Source organism: Rhincodon typus, chromosome 15, assembly GCF_021869965.1.
Source record: "Rhincodon typus isolate 14 chromosome 15, sRhiTyp1.1, whole genome shotgun sequence".
Taxonomy (NCBI): Eukaryota; Metazoa; Chordata; class Chondrichthyes; order Orectolobiformes; family Rhincodontidae; genus Rhincodon; species Rhincodon typus.
In genome coordinates, this window is record NC_063346.1 from 3,363,200 (window position 1) to 3,382,582 (window position 19,383).

At 43.5% G+C, this 19,383-nt stretch overlaps 1 protein-coding gene across 1 annotated transcript; it reads right to left on the reverse strand.

Annotated features, from left to right (window-relative positions):
* Positions 1-3,738: 3,738 nt before the first annotated feature.
* On the reverse strand, positions 3,739-15,879 carry LOC109927890 (fatty acyl-CoA hydrolase precursor, medium chain-like). The gene is made up of 6 exons (XM_048605944.1): positions 15,644-15,879; positions 14,288-14,450; positions 13,601-13,745; positions 9,317-9,466; positions 5,451-5,523; positions 3,739-3,955 (listed from the first exon to the last, which is right to left on the reverse strand). Exons 1-6 carry the CDS (start codon positions 15,877-15,879, stop codon positions 3,754-3,756), a joined length of 969 nt encoding a protein of 322 aa, XP_048461901.1. The 3' UTR covers positions 3,739-3,753.
* Between the last annotated feature and the right edge of the window lie 3,504 nt (positions 15,880-19,383).

The window sequence follows — 19,383 nt, forward strand, 5'->3', positions numbered from 1 at the left end:
GTCTGCAAATCTAGTTCTCTCTTCAACATATTCATCCACTTTTCCTCCACACTCTTATGCCGTGGAGAATTCCACAGGTTTACCAGCCTGACTGAAGAAATTGTTTGGGGTTTTCTGTGGCTCAGTGGGATGTACTCTCACCTGCAAGGCAGAATGTCATGGGCTTCAACTCCCACTCTACAGATCCAAGCACCCCCTGTATGCTGATACATCAATGGAACACTGACCGAGTACTGCCCTGTCAAATGTACCAGCTTGGAGATGTCATGTTAAACGGAGGTCCCATCTTCCCTCACCGGTGAATGTAAATGGTCTGATAACTGCTATCCTGAAGTACAGCAGGGCAGTTCTACTGAGTGACTTGGGCAATGCTTACTTGATTGAAACATAGAGTCCTGAGGGATCCTGACATGGTAAATATGGAGAGAATGTTTTCTTTTACGGGAGAATTCAGAACTAGGGGTCACTGTTTGAAAAAAATACAGGGGTTGTACGTTTAATTCAGTGATGATGGAAAAAGAAATTCTCGGAGCAATATGAATCGTTGGAACCTTCTCATTTAAAAGGTGGTGGGAGATGAGTTTTTGAATATTTCTAATTCAGGGGTTGATAGACTCCTGTTAAGGAGAAGAGGGAGGGATTGAAAGGTTGTCAGGGGAAACAAAAAGTTGGATTCAAGGCTACAATCAGATTAGCCATGAACTTACTGAATGGTGGAACAGGTCTGAGGAGCTGAATGGCCTAGTCCTGCTCTTAATACATCAATTTGTATTTATCACATTGCTGCTTGTGAGAGTTAGTGGTGGTCACACCGATTGCACTACAACCTACTTAGTAACTAGACTTGAGAAATACTACATCAGCTGTCAAATGATTTGTTGTTTCTTGAAGATGCAAATGACTTGTATAGGCCATGTCTTCTGTTTTTTTCTGTATTTTTGATTGAGACTGAAATGGAGGGGGGGAGAGCTGTTTTCAAAGCCAAGGATTGTGGGAAGGATTGGTGCACTTTTAAAAGCACATCACTCACACTCATTACAAATATTGTTTTCACTGCGGTTTGTTCAAGCTGTGAAGGGAGTTTACCACCAGTGAGCTGGAACCAGGTAGATTTAACCATTCGGCATAGGAACTGAAAGGAGGCCATTCAGCCCATCAAGTCTGCTCCACCATTCAATGGTCACCTCTCATTATTCTAAATTCCAATGGGAGGCCCAACCTAATCATCTTGTCCTCATCAGACAGTCCCTCTACGTCCAGGATCAGCCGAGTGAACCTTCTTGGGACCTGCCTCCAATACCAGTCTATCCTCCCATAGTGAGGGGCCCAAAACTGTTCACAGTATTCCAGCTGTGGTCTGACTAGTGCCTTGTGTAGCTTTAACCAAAACCTCACCTGCCTTTGGGTCTGTTGCACTCCTCAAGTGATCATTAAAGGGTTTCAGCCTACTCCCGCGCCAGTATTTTACCCCAGGCTGGGAGCCAGGCCCATGAATTCCGTCAATCTGCCTGTTTTAGTTGCATGTCTGGTACCGGGCTAAGAACAGGGATCCATCCAAATTTGGGGCCGTTTGCAGCAAACCCTCTCCATGCCCCCCCATCCGCCCCGAGAGCATTCCCTTTACTGAGGGGCTCAATCCAGACATACCTGAGCCCCTCAGCTTTGAGGATTGCCTGTAGTCCCAGCAGTGACCACTGCTCCTGGCTGGTGCTGCTGGGACTGTAGAGCTGTCAATCAGCCAGAGACTGTCCAAGGGGGGGGACTCTGTGCCACGAAAGGGAGTCTTTGGGATTGAGGGAGCCTCTCCCTCCCCTTCACTCAGCCCCAGGGGACTGCAGCATCCTGTAAAAACAGGCCATAGAGAGAGAGACGAATCATTGTGACACCGTAGAAGGCAACTCAGCCCATTGAGTCCATGCTGGCTCTGACTTGAGTCAAGATGCTGGTTCTAATGGCAGCAATCCCTTCGTGTTTACTGAGCAAAGTGCAGCTCACTCCCTGTGACGTAGCATTTCCCAATCAGTTGGAGCGGTGAGTAAATTACTGAATGAGTGATCCAGTGAAAGCTACATTGAAATCAACAATTCTGGAAGTTTGAGGGAAAGAGATGTGAAGATGGCAGATGAGAGATACAAAGGATTTTGGACAGGAGGAAAAGTAACCCCTGATTCCTGTAATGAGTCATATCTATCCATGACTGTATTAAGGAATACAGAGCCAATCAAACCATTTTTATGGCAAACGATGTAATTTTTTTCTCCAGAAGGTGTATTGGAAGTCAAAGATTATATCCATTTCTATGTATGACATGCACTTAGAATGTGACTTAATGCACAAGAAAATGATGGTCAGATTCATTCAGGAATTAACTGTGGATAGGGTTGATTTACTCAGAGGTTATAATGTGGCAGAAGCAAAATTTGTTGTTTGACCCAATGTCACAGGAAGTCTGAGTGAGGTTAAAGAGGCAGAACACGTTCCAGATATTTTCCTTCATGTGCAGTGACCACAGCAACAGCTAAAATAAGTCCATTAGCAGGCATCAATATGCAGTTGATGGAGTCATGGAAATTTTCTTTAACAATGGGGTAACTCAAATAAATTGTTTAGTAAATCTTCTTCGATTGAGGCAGATCTGGGGTTAAGCAAGTTCACACCATCAGCTCACCCTGAAGCTGAGGGAGTTCTAGAGTGTTAGGATGTTCAAAATGGAATTCTACTGAGGAAGCAAAGACATCCTCACAAACCTGCAAAGGAATATTAGATACAATGATGGAGTGCAGAACTGTGCGTATATCCAGCAGGCTCTGAGACTGTTGGATCTTGGTCTCCATGACCAGCTCCCTGTCTGTCCATGCAGATAGCCATCACATTCCTGAGGCAGTAAGGTCCTGATGGCATTGCTGCAGACCTGTAGCCTTTGTGTCAGGTTGCCCAGTGCTCCCGACAAAGGTGCCTGCTCTTCCTGTGTCTGCTTCTGTACGTTAATGAAGTGGCAAATTGCTGACACGTCGGGGTCCTCTCCTGCCTGGGCTGAGCAGGTGTTTTTTCTCTGACATTCCTTGGAATGCCAGAGACATGGTGGTGGAAAGGTGCCTTCCTGAACCAGCTGCAGAGATGTGGCAGCAAATGCTCCCGACTCTAATGTGGAGAGAAGACCCACCAAGCTGAGAGTGTCTGACTTGGTGGGTGGTGCAGGAGGCAGCCTTGCCAATGCTTTCTGTGAGATAGAGGAGGGGATGTGTTACAGCCCCACACTCTTCTTTCAGTCATTACAGCCAGTTGAAGGGAACTAAAGGTTGTTTCCCCTACTGGGAGAGTCTAGGACCAGAGGGTATCATCTTGGAATAACGGTCACGTACACAGATTTTTAATCAGAAAGGGAATCAAAGGTTATGGGGAAAAGACAGGAAAGTGAAGTTGAGGAGACTTGACAGGGGAGATTCAGAATGGTTGCTTTCCCTTTTGGGAGAGTCTAGGAAGACAGAGTAAAATCTTGGAACAAGGAGTCACATGTTCACTCAGAGGGGAGTGAATCTGTGGAAGGGCTGTTAAGGCTGGCTCATTAAGTACATTCAAGGCTGAGATAGACAGATTTTTAATCGGGAAGGGAATCAAGCATTATGGGGAAAGGGCAGGAAGGTGGAGTTGAGAATGATCAGATCAGCTGTGATCTCATTGAGTGGTGGAGTGAAGGGCTGAATGGCCTAATTCTGCTCCTATGGCTTATGGTAACAGCTGATTGTCGGATTGTTAGAGCTCTGATCGCTGCTGGCCATCAGCTTTTACATCCTGCTCACTCTTCGTTCTACCTTTTTGCTTCTGCAGCTCAGCGTGGAATTTCACGCGGTGTTCCTTCAGCTTGCTCCCTGCCTCTTGCTTCAGGTCCAGGTGCATGTATCCTTCGTCGTGATCATAACGTGGCCACAATATCAGCCCTTCCCCGTTAGGATCACTGTAATCAAGGTAATTTCACACGTTAGGGACATGGGACACAGGATCTGTCTGGCCCAGAGACACATCCCCAACCCATTTTTCCCTTCCCCTCTCGTATCTCACTGGGTAGAACACAAAACCCGCCTGTCCCTGAGTCACACAGAGATCCCAGATTGAAGTCTGGCTCTGTTGCAAGTTTGTTAGCTTTAGTGAGGGTAGTGATTGTGCCTTTTGACTTGGTGTTCCTCGGTTTTTTGGATATTGTTGGAGACAGCCTGTCGTTGGAGAGAAGAGAGACAGTGGCATTGTGGCAATTTCACTGGACAAGTGATCCAGAGGCCCAGGCTAATGGTCTGGGGACCTAGGTTCAAATCCCACCTGGCAGCTGGTCGAATTTAAATTCAACTAATAAATCTGGAGTTGGAAGCTAGTCTCAGGAATGTAGACCACAAAATTAGAAACGATTGCTGTAAAAACCCATCGGGTTCACTACTGCCCGTTATGGAAGGAAATCTGAGATAGTAGGAACTGCAGATGCTGCAGAATCCGAGACAACAAGGTGCAGAGCTGGATGAACACAGCAGGCCAAGCAGCAAGAAATCTACCATCTTTACCTGGTCTGACCTACACATGGCTCAGTTTGAGGAAGATTAAGGCTGGACGACAAATGCCAACCTTGCTAGCAACCAATCACAAAATTATTATGGTTTAGATAGAGGCTGTTTGGCCTATCATGTCTGCATCGTCTTTCCTAGTGACTTTTGCAGGATTATTGAAGAAGGCAAGGGAATGCTACCATCTTCCTTCCCAAATAACTATCCAATAGCTTTTTGAAAGCCTCAACTGAACCTGGGGAGGAATCTCTTCTCAGCACAGTCAATCTGTAGAATTCTTAACTGCTTGTCGAGGCTGGATCATTAAATACATTCAAGGCTGAGAGAAAAAGAAGAGAATCAAGGGTTATGGGGAAAAGGTAGGAAACTGGAATTGAGGATTATCAGATCAGTCATTATGTTATCGAATGGCAGAGCAGACATGATGGGCCAAATGGCCACTTCTGTTCTGATATCTTATAGAACCGAAAGGACCAAATGAATCAGTGTTGCTCCTCAAACCATTATTACATGATTAGTCAGTCCCATCGCTGTGGATCTGGAGTCACATGGGAGGCCAGACCAGGTAAAGATGGCAGATTTCCCTCCCTGAAGGACATTAATGAGCCAGGTGGGTTTTTACAAGCATTGATGATGGTTTCTTGGTGCCCGTGAAGCTTTACATTTCAGGTTTATTTAATTTGAACTTGCTTCCAGATCATGAGGCTGGTTTCTCGGTTTCCTAGTCCAGTGACATAACCACTAGGCTACTGCTCCCAGCAACTGGAAATACCATCACCACATCCACCCTGTTCAACTCCTTTATAACATTAAAGGTCTCTATTAGGTCACCCGTTAGCCTTTACTTATCTAGACAGAAGAGCCCCAGCCTGTTCTGTGCCTCGCTGAGATACAACTTACCCTTTCCTTGCAAAGTTAGCCCAGTAAGACATCACTGTTCTGCTCAGAGCCAGCTCCTCTTCAGTGGCATTTCCTGCAGGAGAGGTCACAACAAACTGAGGTAATTGTTGGGAGATTAAACATGCTGCAGCTATCCAGCTCTGACAGAAAGTTATCAACAAGAAATGTTAACTCATTGTTGTATAAATTCTTTCATGGGATGTGGGTGTCACTGGAAGGGTCAGCTTTTGTCTCTCGCTACTTATCCTTGAACTGAGAGGATTGCGAGGCCCAATTCCAAAGGCAGTTAAGAGTCAAACATGGTGGGATTCGAACCCATGTCTGCAAAGCAATAGCCTGGGCCTCTCCTGATGTCTCCACTATGGCACCTCCTCACTGACTTTGAAATGTTGGAATACAGGTTGTGGTAATTGGACATTTAAACTAAAAATTAAACATGCTCAAAAGATTCAGCAGGCCAGGCAGCATTGCTGAAAGGTAACCTTGACCTCAACCATTAATACTGTTTCTCTCCACAGGTGCTGCCTAAAGTCAGATAACACTGACTTGTTTAAAAAAGGACCAGCATGAGGCCATTCAACCCTTCAATCCAGTTCTATCTGTCAATGAGGTTGTGGCTGATTTGAATCTTATCTCCATTCACCCACCTTGGCTTCTGTGCCTCTGTGCAGCAAACGTCTATCAATCTCTGATTGAAACCTCCCCCAACCACGAGATCCAGCATCTAGAGCTTTATGTGGGAGACAGTTCCACTCCTTGACCAGCTTTTATTAATAAACTGCAAGCTCCAAAGACATTCTGTCCTCTTCTGTTTCACTCAGTGATGTGTTGCCTTGGGTAATACACTGCCCCATTTGAGATAAATCAATCCCGCCAACGTTCTCATGTATCAGTCCTGTATTCTTCCCCACGCCAATACATTGTTTCTTAGGCGCTGTTTCTGAAACTGGATAATGTCACTCCCAACATGCTCCAAACAGGGCTTTGTATCACTGGAGCAGTCATTCACCCCCTCTATAATCTTGCCCTCTCGCATAAACACTAACGTTCCCTTTTGATTACATTGTCGTATCTGAACGCAAACTGCCTCCCATTAGAATCTTACACTGTTATCTTTTGGAACTAACTCAAGGCTTGGTTGAAACCCAATCTGGTAACCTTGGGAAAAGGAGATTATATGGAGTATTCGCTACAGGTTAGAAGAATGAGAGACGATCTGACTGAAATGTGTAGAATTCTGACAGGACTTAACGGAATCAAAGGTTATTGAGGGTTGGAGGGAATGTGGAGTTGAGGTCATAACTAGATAAACCACGATGTCAGTAAATAGTGGGAGCAGGTTCGAGGGGCCGAATGGCCAACTGCTTTTCCAATTCACATGCAGATAGGGTAGATGCTGAGAAAATATTTCCCTCAGCTAGACAGTCTAAAACCAGTGGCAATAGGCTCAGGAGAAGGGGCCAGCTATTTAAGATTAAGTTGAGAAATCTTTTCGATGATTTTTAAAAAAATTTCACCTATTTTTCTAATCAGCCCACTCAGAGATATTATTACCCACCTCTGGAGCAGGTGGGACCCGAACCCAAGCCTCCTGGCCCAGTGGTAGAGACACTACCACTGTGACACACGAAGGCACCCTTTCATTTCTAAGGTTGTGAATTTTCAAAATTCTATATCCCAGAGAGCTGTGGATACTCAGGTCTAGATGGAGTGCCTCCAAAAAGACAGAAAATCCCTTTCTCATGGGGCTAAAGAGAGGGTCGGGGGGTGGTTTGTGTTCATGCCTGTGTGGTTCACAGAGGTAACTAGGTGATTAAATCAGCAGCTATCTCCTTCCAAGTTGGACTTTCGTAACCTAGGAATGTGGAATGGAAAGTGTGCACTGTAGACCTGGTGAGAACACGTCTGAACTTTCTTTATGTATTTAATCGGCTTCGTCCTTTAAGGTCCCTCCATTTGAATATGGTTCCAAGATTGTATTGGGTGAGCTGGAGGAGAACCGACAGATGATGTTGAGGAAAGCAAGGCGTTTTTAAAACTGTTAAAGATCGGCATCTACATGAATAAAAAGCACATAAACACATTAACTATCAAGCTCATTAGAGCTGACAATGAGATCTATCCATAGCATCTGTCAAAAATGCCCCAAGGACCTGGCATAAGCAATGGCAAAGGAAGCAGCCAAGGTGTCAAATTATTTAAAAGTCCTGTCCTTTAAGTCTTTGATTAAAAAATGTCCAGAGCATTAGGTACAAAATTGCTTGCTATTTTTATTCTGTTTAAATTTTTGACACAGTGCCATACTCCCAAGGTAAGGTTGCAATTACAACGCAGAGGGAAGGCATTCAGCCCACTGTGTCTTTATCATCACCTACCCCACTTTCAAAATAGCTAGCCACACCACCCTCCAGGGACTGAAAAGTTGACAAACATTTCTGGAAAGTTCTAAACTATTCTGATCTATTCATCATTCTCCTGGGATGCTTTGTCCCTACAATCCACAAACAGAAGATAAACAGCACAGGAGATGGCTTCCCCACTTCGTTCTGAACAAACTTATCATGCCATCACTGGCAGTAATGGCACTACTTCTCTCATATAAACAAATATGGTTGTGGCCATGGAAGTTAGTTAACGTGCCTAATCTAGGGACCTTGTCACAAGACCAGCCTCCGAATAGTTCAATTGTAGCTTCTGGACTGCCTTGCTGTAGACTAGGGAGAGCTCGTACACTGTGAGCAACACTGCCTTCAAGATTCTTTTTCGAGAAGACCAGACTCCAGGCTCAGCTGAACCAGCCTTTCACCTCAACCTCTCCAAAATCTGATTTCTGGGAGAAATCCTATATTCATTTAAAATTGGATCAACCACATTGCTATGTTCCATAAGTATGAGATAGAATTTGCAAGATTAGATTATAGGCAAGAATCTTCACTGGTCACAAACTTGCTGGGCTCAATCAAATGATGTGAATAAATGTTTATAACTCTGAGTTTTAAAGTATTCCTAATTGTGGCCTCTTCTTTCTTCTTTGTATGCTTGTGTATGTGTAGTTCCTCAATGCATGAGGAAACCATGTTTTAATTTTACCATGAAAGCAAGTTTTTGCAGGTTACACAAAAATTGGATTTCACAAACAAAAGGTCTGGGGGAGAAACACAGCACCACTGATTTCAAGAGGATAGAGAAAAATATGAACAACTAGAAAACATCTTTGTTAACCGACCAAAGAAAAAAAAGTAACCCAATTCACTTCTTTGCCTTGTCTGTAACAGTCAGTAAACAGAGAGTATGAAACTCTCATAATTGACAAAGGAATGGTAGCCAGAGGAGGGGTAGTGTTGTGATCTGGAAGGCACTGACAGAAAGATGAAGGTCTGAGCATTGATTCACAGTTATACAGCGATCACGATTCTCAGTGTCAATAACTATACTTATTATACCCAGTCAAGACCTGGTCAAAGATTATACAGCTTCTGTGTCAATTTCATCAAACACTATAATTTGGTCAGAGGGAGTGACACTGAGTTAGTGCTACAGGTCACCATGACCCTTCATGAAAGAAGCTCTGACTGATGAACAGTCATTGTCCTGAAATGTTAACACTCTCCACAGCTGCTGTTTCCTTAAGATTTTAGTTTTTATTTCAGATTTCTAGCACGTGCAATTTTTTCCTTTAGGACTAACATTACCTGTTGGGAGGCTTTTCCAGGGAATTACTGAGCCACAGATGATGCTCATTAAACCCAAGCACCACACCCCCCCCAGCCCGGTGTCAGTGAGATCGAAAACCATACTTGGCTGAACGAGCAGGACTTCAAAACGTGGCAAAATAAACCCAGTAAAACTCCAGGGGATATTCTCACCTAATAGTTTAATATCATTGTTCCAAAACGGAGCACCAAACACAAATCCGAGCTCATCACTGTGGTCAGACTTGACAAAGTCAGGCCGGCTGTTTCCATATACACTTGGTCGGTGCTGAAACTCGTACAAGAAGACTGCATTGCCAGCATCTGCAAAGAGCAAACAGAAAGATTAACCTCTTAAATCATACACAGAGTCTCAAGAAACTGAGATTGTTTTCCTGAGAGCAGAAAAAGCTAAGGAGGGCTCTCTCTCTCTCTCGGGAGCAGAAACCCTGGCTGTTTTCCCCTCTCCCTCTCTCTAACACCACTGTTACTGATCCACAGTCCCGAGTCTTCATCGGCTAATGCAAGTCCCACTGGAGTCAGAATTTAGAAGCTGGGACAGGTCCCAGAAAGCTGGAAAGAGGCATTCCCAACTCAGAATGGGTTTACCCTGGGTTTGGGAGTCTGTGGAAGTGATACAGTAGTGGGCTGGATAAGGGTAGTGCCCCATACTGCCTTATCCTTTTCGATAGGGGAAAGCAATGGCCTAGTGGTATTGTCGCTAGACTACTAGTCCAGAGATCCAGGTAATGTTCTGGGGACCTGGGTTCGAATCCCACCATGGCAGATGGTGGTATTTGAATTCAATAAATATCTGAATTAAGAGTCTAACCATGACCATGAATCCATTGCTGATTGTTGGAAAAACCCATCTGGTTCACTAATGTCCTTTAGGGAAGGGAACTGCCATCCTTACCTGGTCTGGGCTACATGTGACTCTAGACCCACAGCAATGTGGTTGACTCTGAACTGCCCTCTAGACAATAAATGCTGGCCTAGCCAGAGACACCCTCATCCTGTTAATGAATAAAAAAATAGGGGAGAAGTTGCGGTCAATAAAAGGACTATGGTAAAAAAGCAGAGTCAGAGAGTTCTGCTCCAACAATACACAACATGATCAGACCATCAGGACAAAGCAGCCTGCTTGATCAGGAGCTCATCCACCACCTTTAACATTCACTCCCTACACAATGATGCATTAGGGCAGCAATGTATATGTTTCACTGCATTAACTCTCCAAGTCTCCATCAACAGCAGCTTTCAAACCTGTGGCCTCTACGGAAGGATAGGGCCAGTAGATACATAGGGAACACCACCAGCTGCAGGTTCCCTTCCAAACTACTCACCATCCTGACCTGGGAACGTATCATGGTTCCCTCAGTGTCGCTGGGACAAAATCTGAACTTCTCCCGAAACAAAGAACACAGATCGTAGAATAGTACAACACAAGAACAGACCCTTCGGCCCACCATGTCTGTGCCACCAAGTTGCCATTCTAAACTAATCCCATCTGCCTGCACATGGTCCAAATTCCTCCATTCCCTGCCTGTTCATGTGTCTAAATGCCTATTAAATGCTGCTACTGTCTCTGCTTCTACCACCTCATGGGGCAGCATATTTCAGACATTCCCCATCCTGTGTAAAAATCCTTGCCTCACACGTCTCCTTTAAACTTGCCCCCTCTTACTTCAAACCTATGTCCCTGAGTATTGGGCATTTCTACCCTGGGAAGAAGACACTGACTATCCATTCTATCCATGCATCTCACAATTTTATATATTTCTGTCAGGTCACCCCTCAGCCTCCAGTGCTCTAGCACAAACAAAGAGTAAAGGAGTGTACAGCACAGGAACAGGCCCTTCGGCCCACCAAGACTGTGCTGACACGACACCTTTCTAAACTAAAAACCTTTTGCCTCCACACAGTCCTTATCCCTCTATTCCCTGTCTATTCATGTATCTTTCCAGATGCCTCTTAAACATTGCTATTGTATCCATCTCCAGCACGTCTTCAGGCAGTGCGTTCAGACACTTGCCACCCTCTGCCACACTTGCCTCTCTCATCTCCTTTAAACTCCACCCCCCCCAGCCTCACCTTAAATTCATGCCCCCCTAATATTTGACATTTCCATCTGGGAAAAAGACTCCAACCATCCACCCTACCCATGCCTCTCATCATTTTAAATACTTCTATCAGATTGACCTTCAGCCTCCGACCCTCTAGTGAAAACAATTAAAGTCTGTCCAACCTCTCTTTATAGCTAATACACTCCGAACCCACTTGATTGGGAGCAATGAGAGGGGAGGCAATAGCCTAGTGGTATTATTGTTGGGTTGGTAATCCAGAGACCCATATAATGTTCTGGGGACTTGGGTTCGAATCCCGCTAAAGCAAATGGTGGAATTTGAATTCAATAAATATCTGGAATTAAGAGACTAATAGTGGCCATGAATCCATTGCCAATTGTTGGGAAAAACTCATCTAGTTCACTAATATCTTTTAGGGAAGGAAACTGCCATCCTTACCTGGTCTGGTCTACATGTGACTCTAGCAATGTGGTTCAGTCATAACTGCCTCCTGGGCAATTAGGGATGGGCAATAAATGCTGGCCTAGTCAGCGACGCCCTCATCCCGTGAATGAATAAAGGAAAAAAAGTATCAAGGCAACATCCTGGTAAACGTTTACTGCATGCTCCCCAAAGCCTCCACATCCTTCCTACAGTGCGGCAACCAGAACTGCACACAATACTCCAAATGTGGTCGAAGTAAAGCTTTATACAGCTGCAACATGACTTGCCAAGTTTTATACTCAATGCCTTGACCAATGAAAGCAAGATTGCTGTATGCCTTCTTTACCATCTTATTCACTTGTGTTGCCACTTTCAGGGAGCTATGGACCTGCATCCCAAGATCAACGCTCCTAAGGGTCCTGCCATTTACTGTTCTTATTAAGTTGTGTCGAGTGATCGTGAATTGGAAGGCAGGAAGCTAGAATTTGTTTGTAAAAATGATAAGGGAGAAGAGTACGTGGTTCCTTTAGGAGGAAAAGGGCTTTTCTAAGCTTAGAGATTTATACAGAAAATGTGTCTAAGCAGCTGAAGGGGGTACAGACAATTCTGAAATTGAAACATTGGCTGTATGATTGGAAACCTTAGGTTTGTTTTGATGTTTTGGCAACGAGCTGGAATCAGCGAATTAATTTAAACCAAGCACTTAGCGACTGAAAGCAAATTGAATTTAAATATGATGGTTTTGACAACTTCGGACCAATGCCATTGTAAGAAAATTGATATGTTGTCCAAGGTATATAAGGAGAGGGTTTTTGAAAATCGGTGTGAGAGCGAACCACCATTTGAGAAATAAGCATTTCGCTCCCACAAGAAATCGCTGAGCTCTCTAAGAAAGCACCATCTATCCATAAAAGGTACCACGGCACTTCTAGCTAAAGAGTCCTCACAGAAGACTTCACGGAGAAAACATCCCTGACTGCCCAATCAGCGGAAGAAAGGTGTTTACGACTTGAGAACAGCAGAAGAAAAGCATGTAGGCTTTGAAAGACTAAATTCTAATTTATTTTCTTATTACTTGTGTTTATATAAGTGGGACTTGTGTTTGTTGGAACAACATGCTAGTACAATTTAGTTCAGCTAGGGAATAGTTAGTCGTTAAGGGGTAATTGTTTGGTTTGTTAGAAATTCTGTTAATTTTTTCACTGTTAGGGTTAAATAAATAAATTATTACTTATAAAGTGAATCTCCAGGACTGTCTTTCATCTAACCTTCTGTTCTCCTTAACAGTTTTAACAGATTAGGCAAGGTGAAGTGAGCTTCTCTGGGTGTTTCGGGTTTAATTATTAGAAGGGGACCTTTACTCACGCTGTAATAGATTGGTGGCTTGTGTTTCAATTTTAATTCACAGAGGGGTTCGACATCACCCCTTCCTAACACTGTGTACTTTCCTCTTGTACTTGGCCTGACAAAATGCATTACCTCACACTTGTCTGGATTAAACCCCAACTGCTATTTCTCCAACCAGCTCTGCAATGGATCTATATCCTGCTGTACCCTTTGGTAACCTTCCTCACTGTCCACAACTCCACTACTTTTGGTGTTGTCTGCAAACTTACAAATCAGACCACCAACGTTATCATCCAAATCATTGATATAAATTACAAATAACAGCAGTCCCAGCACTGATCCTTGCAGAACACCATTGGTCATGGAGCTCCAGCACACTAACAGCATAGTCAGTCCACCGAGAGCACATGGACTGCAATGGTTCAAGATGGTGACTCACTGCCACCTTCTCAAAAGGTCATTAGGAACTGGGTAACAAATGGTGGCCCAAACAGTGACAGCCACATCCCGTGAAAGGAAAAAGTCGAGAGAAAGAGTTTACAAATTGAAAATGATGACAGGGGACGCGTGAGAAAGAGAAAGCTTTCCCTGTATTCTGTACCTCGGTGAAATCTGGCAGATTGGACAGTGGGCATCAACATAATTACATCGCCCATCAGCTCAAGGTGCAAATCTCGGATCCTGGTCTTGTCTTGTACATCACCCATATACTCATCAATGGTCAGCTTCAGGAAATCTTCATTAACCTGTACATGAAGAAATGAGGAAATGGAGGCTGTGTTAGAGAGTATATGTTGATGTGTGGAGAATTCTATTCAATAGGCTTCATTGAAATGAGCTAAAATGAACTGTGGAATTCAAAGGCAACAGGGAAAGAACCCCTAGATCCAGAAGCCTGTTCCCTCTTTGACACATCTCCCTGACTCCACTTTAATGACCGTAATGGGAGGAATGCGCTTTAAATCAAGACCCACTTTTCTACCCGTCTCATCATAAGTATTAATGTGCTGATTCAATCACCAAAATGCCCAATTGCTTTTTGTTTGTATTTTTTCCTTAATTCATTTAAACTGATCAGTTTAGATTAGAACAAGAACTAACTCGTCAAGCAAATGGCAAACTCTGGCTAATTCCCAGCATTAAAGCTACATCCTCTCAACTTCAAACACAGACACAAAAAGCCAAGTCACTTTGGGGATGAGGGATTTTTCAAATAAAGTAAAAGGGAAGATCAACGCCTGATAGCCAAGGGTCTGGAAACAATGGATAGAATGTGATGGCTTCTCACTTTCACTTGATTTCTTGTCGAAGCTGAATTGCTGACAGCTATAGACAGATGGGAAATGTACTGTTCCGAATCCATATCAACCTGGATTCCAGCCTTCAGAACCTGGTCACAATCTAGGGTTTTCAGATATTTGGAAATACTATCCAGTTCCCAGGAACTTCCACTGAGAACAGGATTTCAGGAAAGATAACAGCAGTTTCTGAGGTATCCTGCTGACTGACTCCTGGATCTGTAAAACAGGACTCTAAGTTCAGAAAGGGTTGGTAGGAACCCTCAGCTTTGACACCGCTCATCGTTTTAAACTCTGGCTCTCCAGTTCGTAAGGTAAGAAAACCCGTTTCTTGTCTCCTTGAAAGCTTTACTTGGCTATTTTCTCAGAAGTCACTTGGTTTTCTGTAAACAGCAGATGGTTTCCTAAATGCAGACAATTGTCAACCTCACTCCTTAATAAGGCCCTGTTTAATCTGGAAAACACCCACCCCATTCCATATCGTCATTAAATGTAAATATGCTTTCCCAAAATGCCTCCACCTGTAGGAAAGAAACACCATTTCCAGATGTGTTTCATTATGATGTAGATGTGAAAACATTTTCTACATGAAACACAAAAATGTGGACTTATTAATTCATCTTCATTCACTTATTATACAAAGTCTATAGTTTCTTTAACTTTCTTAGTTTCTAAACCATTCCATATCATTACATCCTTGAAGGTGTACCAGCAATGACATTTATCTTTTCCAGCAATATGAAAAGTCTTTGATATATGGCTGAATTAGCAAACTCTGCCAAAGCAGTCCAGCATTTTGATGTTTACACTTTTTAACGAAGGGAAAGGAATTATTTTCAGTGTGTGTCGTGTTTATTTCTGATTGTGATGTACATAAAACTTCGCAATATCGAAGTGTTAGTAAAAATCCTCAGAGACTCTTATTCTATTACAGAATATTTGTTTAGATGCTGATTCAGTTTCTGAGAAAAGTGCCCAATTGGCTTCTATGCCCAATTCATTTTGTTTTAAGACCACAGCCAGCCCCAAGTCATCAATCGCCATTTTAAAAGGTTTGCTGAATTCAGGGGCAGCCAACAATGTTCATTTGTCAGATTTGCCTTAATTTTCGCAAAAGTTGAATGGCACTCTTTCAGCTACATTACTTTTGCCTCCTTTTACAATAAGTATGTCAGGAGAGCAGCTGCTTTGCTGAAGTTTGGCACTAACTTGTCAATAAAATCCAAACATTCTCCAAAATCTCAAATTCCTGATTCGTATGAGGAATGAAAATTCTATCAAACCCTTTACTTTAGAGGGCTGTCCTATTCACATGCCCAACTTTAGATGGCATTGGCAACACTTGCCTTTGCCCTATGACGTGTCCTAGGTAGGTCACCCACGTTTTTGCAATCTCACTCTCGGTAAGACCAATCACTAGATCAGCAGCTATGGCTTCCAACTGTGTCACTTCTTCTTCCCAGATAGCGTTGTATATTAACACACGATCCAGTAATCCAAACAAACAACCGGGGACACTTGTTAGGAAGTAGCATATAAATGTTTGGAAGGAACTGAAAGTACCTTTAACCCCAAATGACATGACCTGACGTTACTGTAGCCCATTTGGTGTCACAGAAGTTGATGTCTCTTTCGCTCTTGACATCAATGGGACTTGCCAACAGTCCTTTGATAAATCAATCTCAGTAAGGAATGAGCCCTGTCAACCCTATCAATATAGTCTTCTAATCAAGGAATTAGGTATGAATTTGTTTTTGTTAATGCATTTAATTTCCTGTAACCTGTGTAGAATCTAGTCAACCAGTGATACCACTGGAGAACTCGAACTCCTTTAACTAGGTTCAATCAAATCATTTTCTATCATATATGGAGTCTCCACTTTCAGCTGAGTTTGCTTCTCTGGATTAAATCAATAAAGGATACTGTTTTATTGGGGCAGATTCCCCTTCATTATGATGTCTGGCTGAAATTTTGGACCCCGGATTGTCTTTACAGATTTCCTTCAATTCCCTAAGTAACCCAAGATAAAACCTGATACATTAATCTGAGGAACCTCCAGTAGCAAAACCCATCTGGATCAATAACGCCCTTCAGGGAAGGAAACGGCCATCCTTACCTGGTCTGGCCTACATATGACTCCAGATCCACAGCAATGTGGTTGATTCTTAACTGCCCTCTGGGCAATTAGGGAGGGGCAATAAATATTACCTCACAGCAACGCCCTCATCCCATGAATGAATAAAGGAAATAACAGAAAATTGAGACCTTTTTCCCAGTCGTTGGGACAGTCATGGCAATTTCCTTTAATCAGTGGAGTCTGGCAGTATCTCTTTTGAACTCTCCCGAGTTTGTGGATGTTACCATACCACAAAATCCCTCCAGCTCACAGAGAACATTCAGCCCATCAAGTCTGTAGCTCCAAAGAGCATCCCCACCCTTTCCTCGTAACCTTGCTTTTTACCGTGGCTAATTAACCTAACCTGCACATCTTTGGACTGTGGAAGGAAACCACAGCATCCAGCAGAAACCCACACAGTCACAGGGAGAACGTACACAATCCACACAGACAGTTGCCCGAGGGTGCAACTGAACCCAGGACTCTGGTGCTGTGAGGCAGCAGTGCTAACCACTGAGCTGCCTGTACTGTGGACACAAATCTTAGATATAAAATTCTAGTTGTCCATAATGAATAAAAAAATTGAGTATGTTTTTCCGCCACTATTTTAGATGCAACTGTCCACAAACAAGTGACCTCTGGGATCCAAGTTATCATTCCCACAATTGTAGGAATATACTGCTGCCCCACTTTTGTTTTTGCTAACAGTCTTCCACAGTCGACTAGGACTTTACTGAAGGGTTCCTGAAAACTCAGTGTAGGCCTTAAAGGTGTTGGTTGATTGGAGGTTGCAGTTTACCAACTGTTTGGCATGGTGACCTGGCCAGTAAAAGTGCCAGTTTATCAACGCTTGAGTTTTCTGTATTCCTACATGCCCTTTCGTGGCAATTTCATGTTCTACCTGCGATATCACTTTACGATATCTGGGTGGTGCCATTACCTAATGAACTACTGCCCACTCTTCATTTGCAACTCTGGGAAGAAATCTCTAGGTCTTCATCAAATTGGAATGGAAATCCCTCAGCCTCAGTGCAGCTTGATTGTGCTAACCAGTGTAACTCCACATCTACTTGTAGAGTTACACTTAAAGAAGGCTTACCAAAAACTTCTTCTGAATTATTCACAACTTTAGAGTAGGCTTCGGTGATCCTAATGTCTGCTTGTGGGATCAGTTAGATCTCTTGTCATGGGCTGGGTTTAGCTATTACTCTGGTCACTGCATGTAAAGGAAAATTGTTGGAAACTTCTTCTGTCTCATTCAGTTCACTCAGACTTTGAGATTGTGGGTGAAGTGACAACTTTTGCTCAAATCAAATCATTCCTTAGGAGTAAATCAAACCTTTCTATAGGTAAACTCTGAACAACCCCTGCTGTTGCTGCTCTAGTGGTGGCTAATTAAACAACTCACTGGAGGAGGAGGCTCCACAAATATCCCCATCCTCAATGATGGAAGAGCCCAGCACATCAGTGCAAAAGATAAGGCTGAAGCATTCGCAGCAATCTTCAGCCAGAAGTGCTGAGTGGATGATCCATCTCGGCCTCCTCCAGTGGTTCCCAGCAATACTGGGACCTGTCTTCAGCCAATTTGGTTCACTCCACATGATATCAAGAAACGACTGGGGACACTGGGTACCGGAAAGGCTATGGGCCCTGACAATATTCCAGAAATAGTACTGAAGGCTTGTGCTCCAGAACTTGCTGCTCCCTTAGCCAAGCTGTTCCAGTACATTCAAAGTTTTAGCAAAGATTTGTAGCTTGGGTTGTGGGTGAGGTTGTTGACTTGCTCACCGAGCTGCCTTGTTTTCGTTCAGACGTTTCGTCACCATGCTAGGTGACATCATCAGTGGAGCCTTCGATGAAGCGATGTTGTTCTACTCCGCTTGGAATCTATACTGTCCGGTCCGTTATGGTGAGTAGTGTCATTTCCAGTTTCGATTTATATGGGTTTGTATATAGGGTCGAATTCTATATGTTTGTTGATTGCCTTACAGGTTGAGAACCATGCCTCCAGGAATTCACTCACAAGGATTAAAGATCCCATTCCCACAACATGCAGAACCAACGTGGTTTACAAAATACCCTGCAACGACTGCCACAAACATTACATCGGATAGACAGGAAGGAAACTAGTCATCAGAATACATGACCACCAGCTAGCAGCAAAATGACACAATGAACTTTCCCTAATATCAGTATACTAAGACAATGAAGGCCATCAGTCTAACTGGGACAAGGTAACCATAGTAGCCCAAGCCAAACATAGACACGCATGGAAAGTCCCAGAGGCATGGTTCTCAATCTGTAAGGCAATCAACAAACATATGGAATTGGACCCCATACGGAACAAAACTGGAAATGACACTACTCACCATAACGGACCAGACAGTATAAATTCCAAGCAGAGTAGAACAACATCGCTTCATCGGAGGCTCCACTGATGATGTTACCTAGCATGATGACGAAACATCTGAACGAGAACAAGCCAGCCCGGTGAGCCAATCAACAACATCTTCCAAACCCATGAACACTTCCACCGAAAAGGACAAGAACAATAGATATGTGAGAACACCACTACCTTCAATTTCCCCTCCAAGCCACACACCATCCTGACTTGGAAATATATCGCCATTCCTTCACTGTCACTGGGTTAAAATCCTGGAATTCCTGTTCTAACCCCATTGTGGGTCAACCCACAGCACATGGACTGCAGCGGTTCAAGAAGATAGCTCACCTCCACCTTCTCAAGGGCAACTAGGGATGGGCAATAAATGCTGGGCCACCAGCGATGCCTATGTCCCACTAGTGAACAAAACAAACTCAATTATACTGAACTCTGATCACTCACTAGTTGGAACACCTCTTCCTTCTGTATTTCCCAAATGCTGTGTCAATACAACAATTTTCTGTGCCTTTTCACCTTTGCAGGCAGCTCCACTACCCATTCTAGTTGCTTCACTTTAGTTAAATCTT

Excerpts from the sequence above, each read along its gene's own strand:
- LOC109927890 (XM_048605944.1), bottom strand. The coding sequence starts at position 15,879 with ATGTCATTTGGGGTTAAAGGTACTTTCAGTTCCTTCCAAACATTTATA. Across the intron at positions 14,451-15,643 it reads GGACACGTCATAGGGCAAAG|TGGAAGTTCCTGGGAACTGG; the intron begins GCAAGTGTTGCC and ends TCCTGTTCTCAG. Across the intron at positions 5,524-9,316 it reads CAATGATATTAAACTATTAG|GAAATGCCACTGAAGAGGAG; the intron begins GTGAGAATATCC and ends CCTCTCCTGCAG.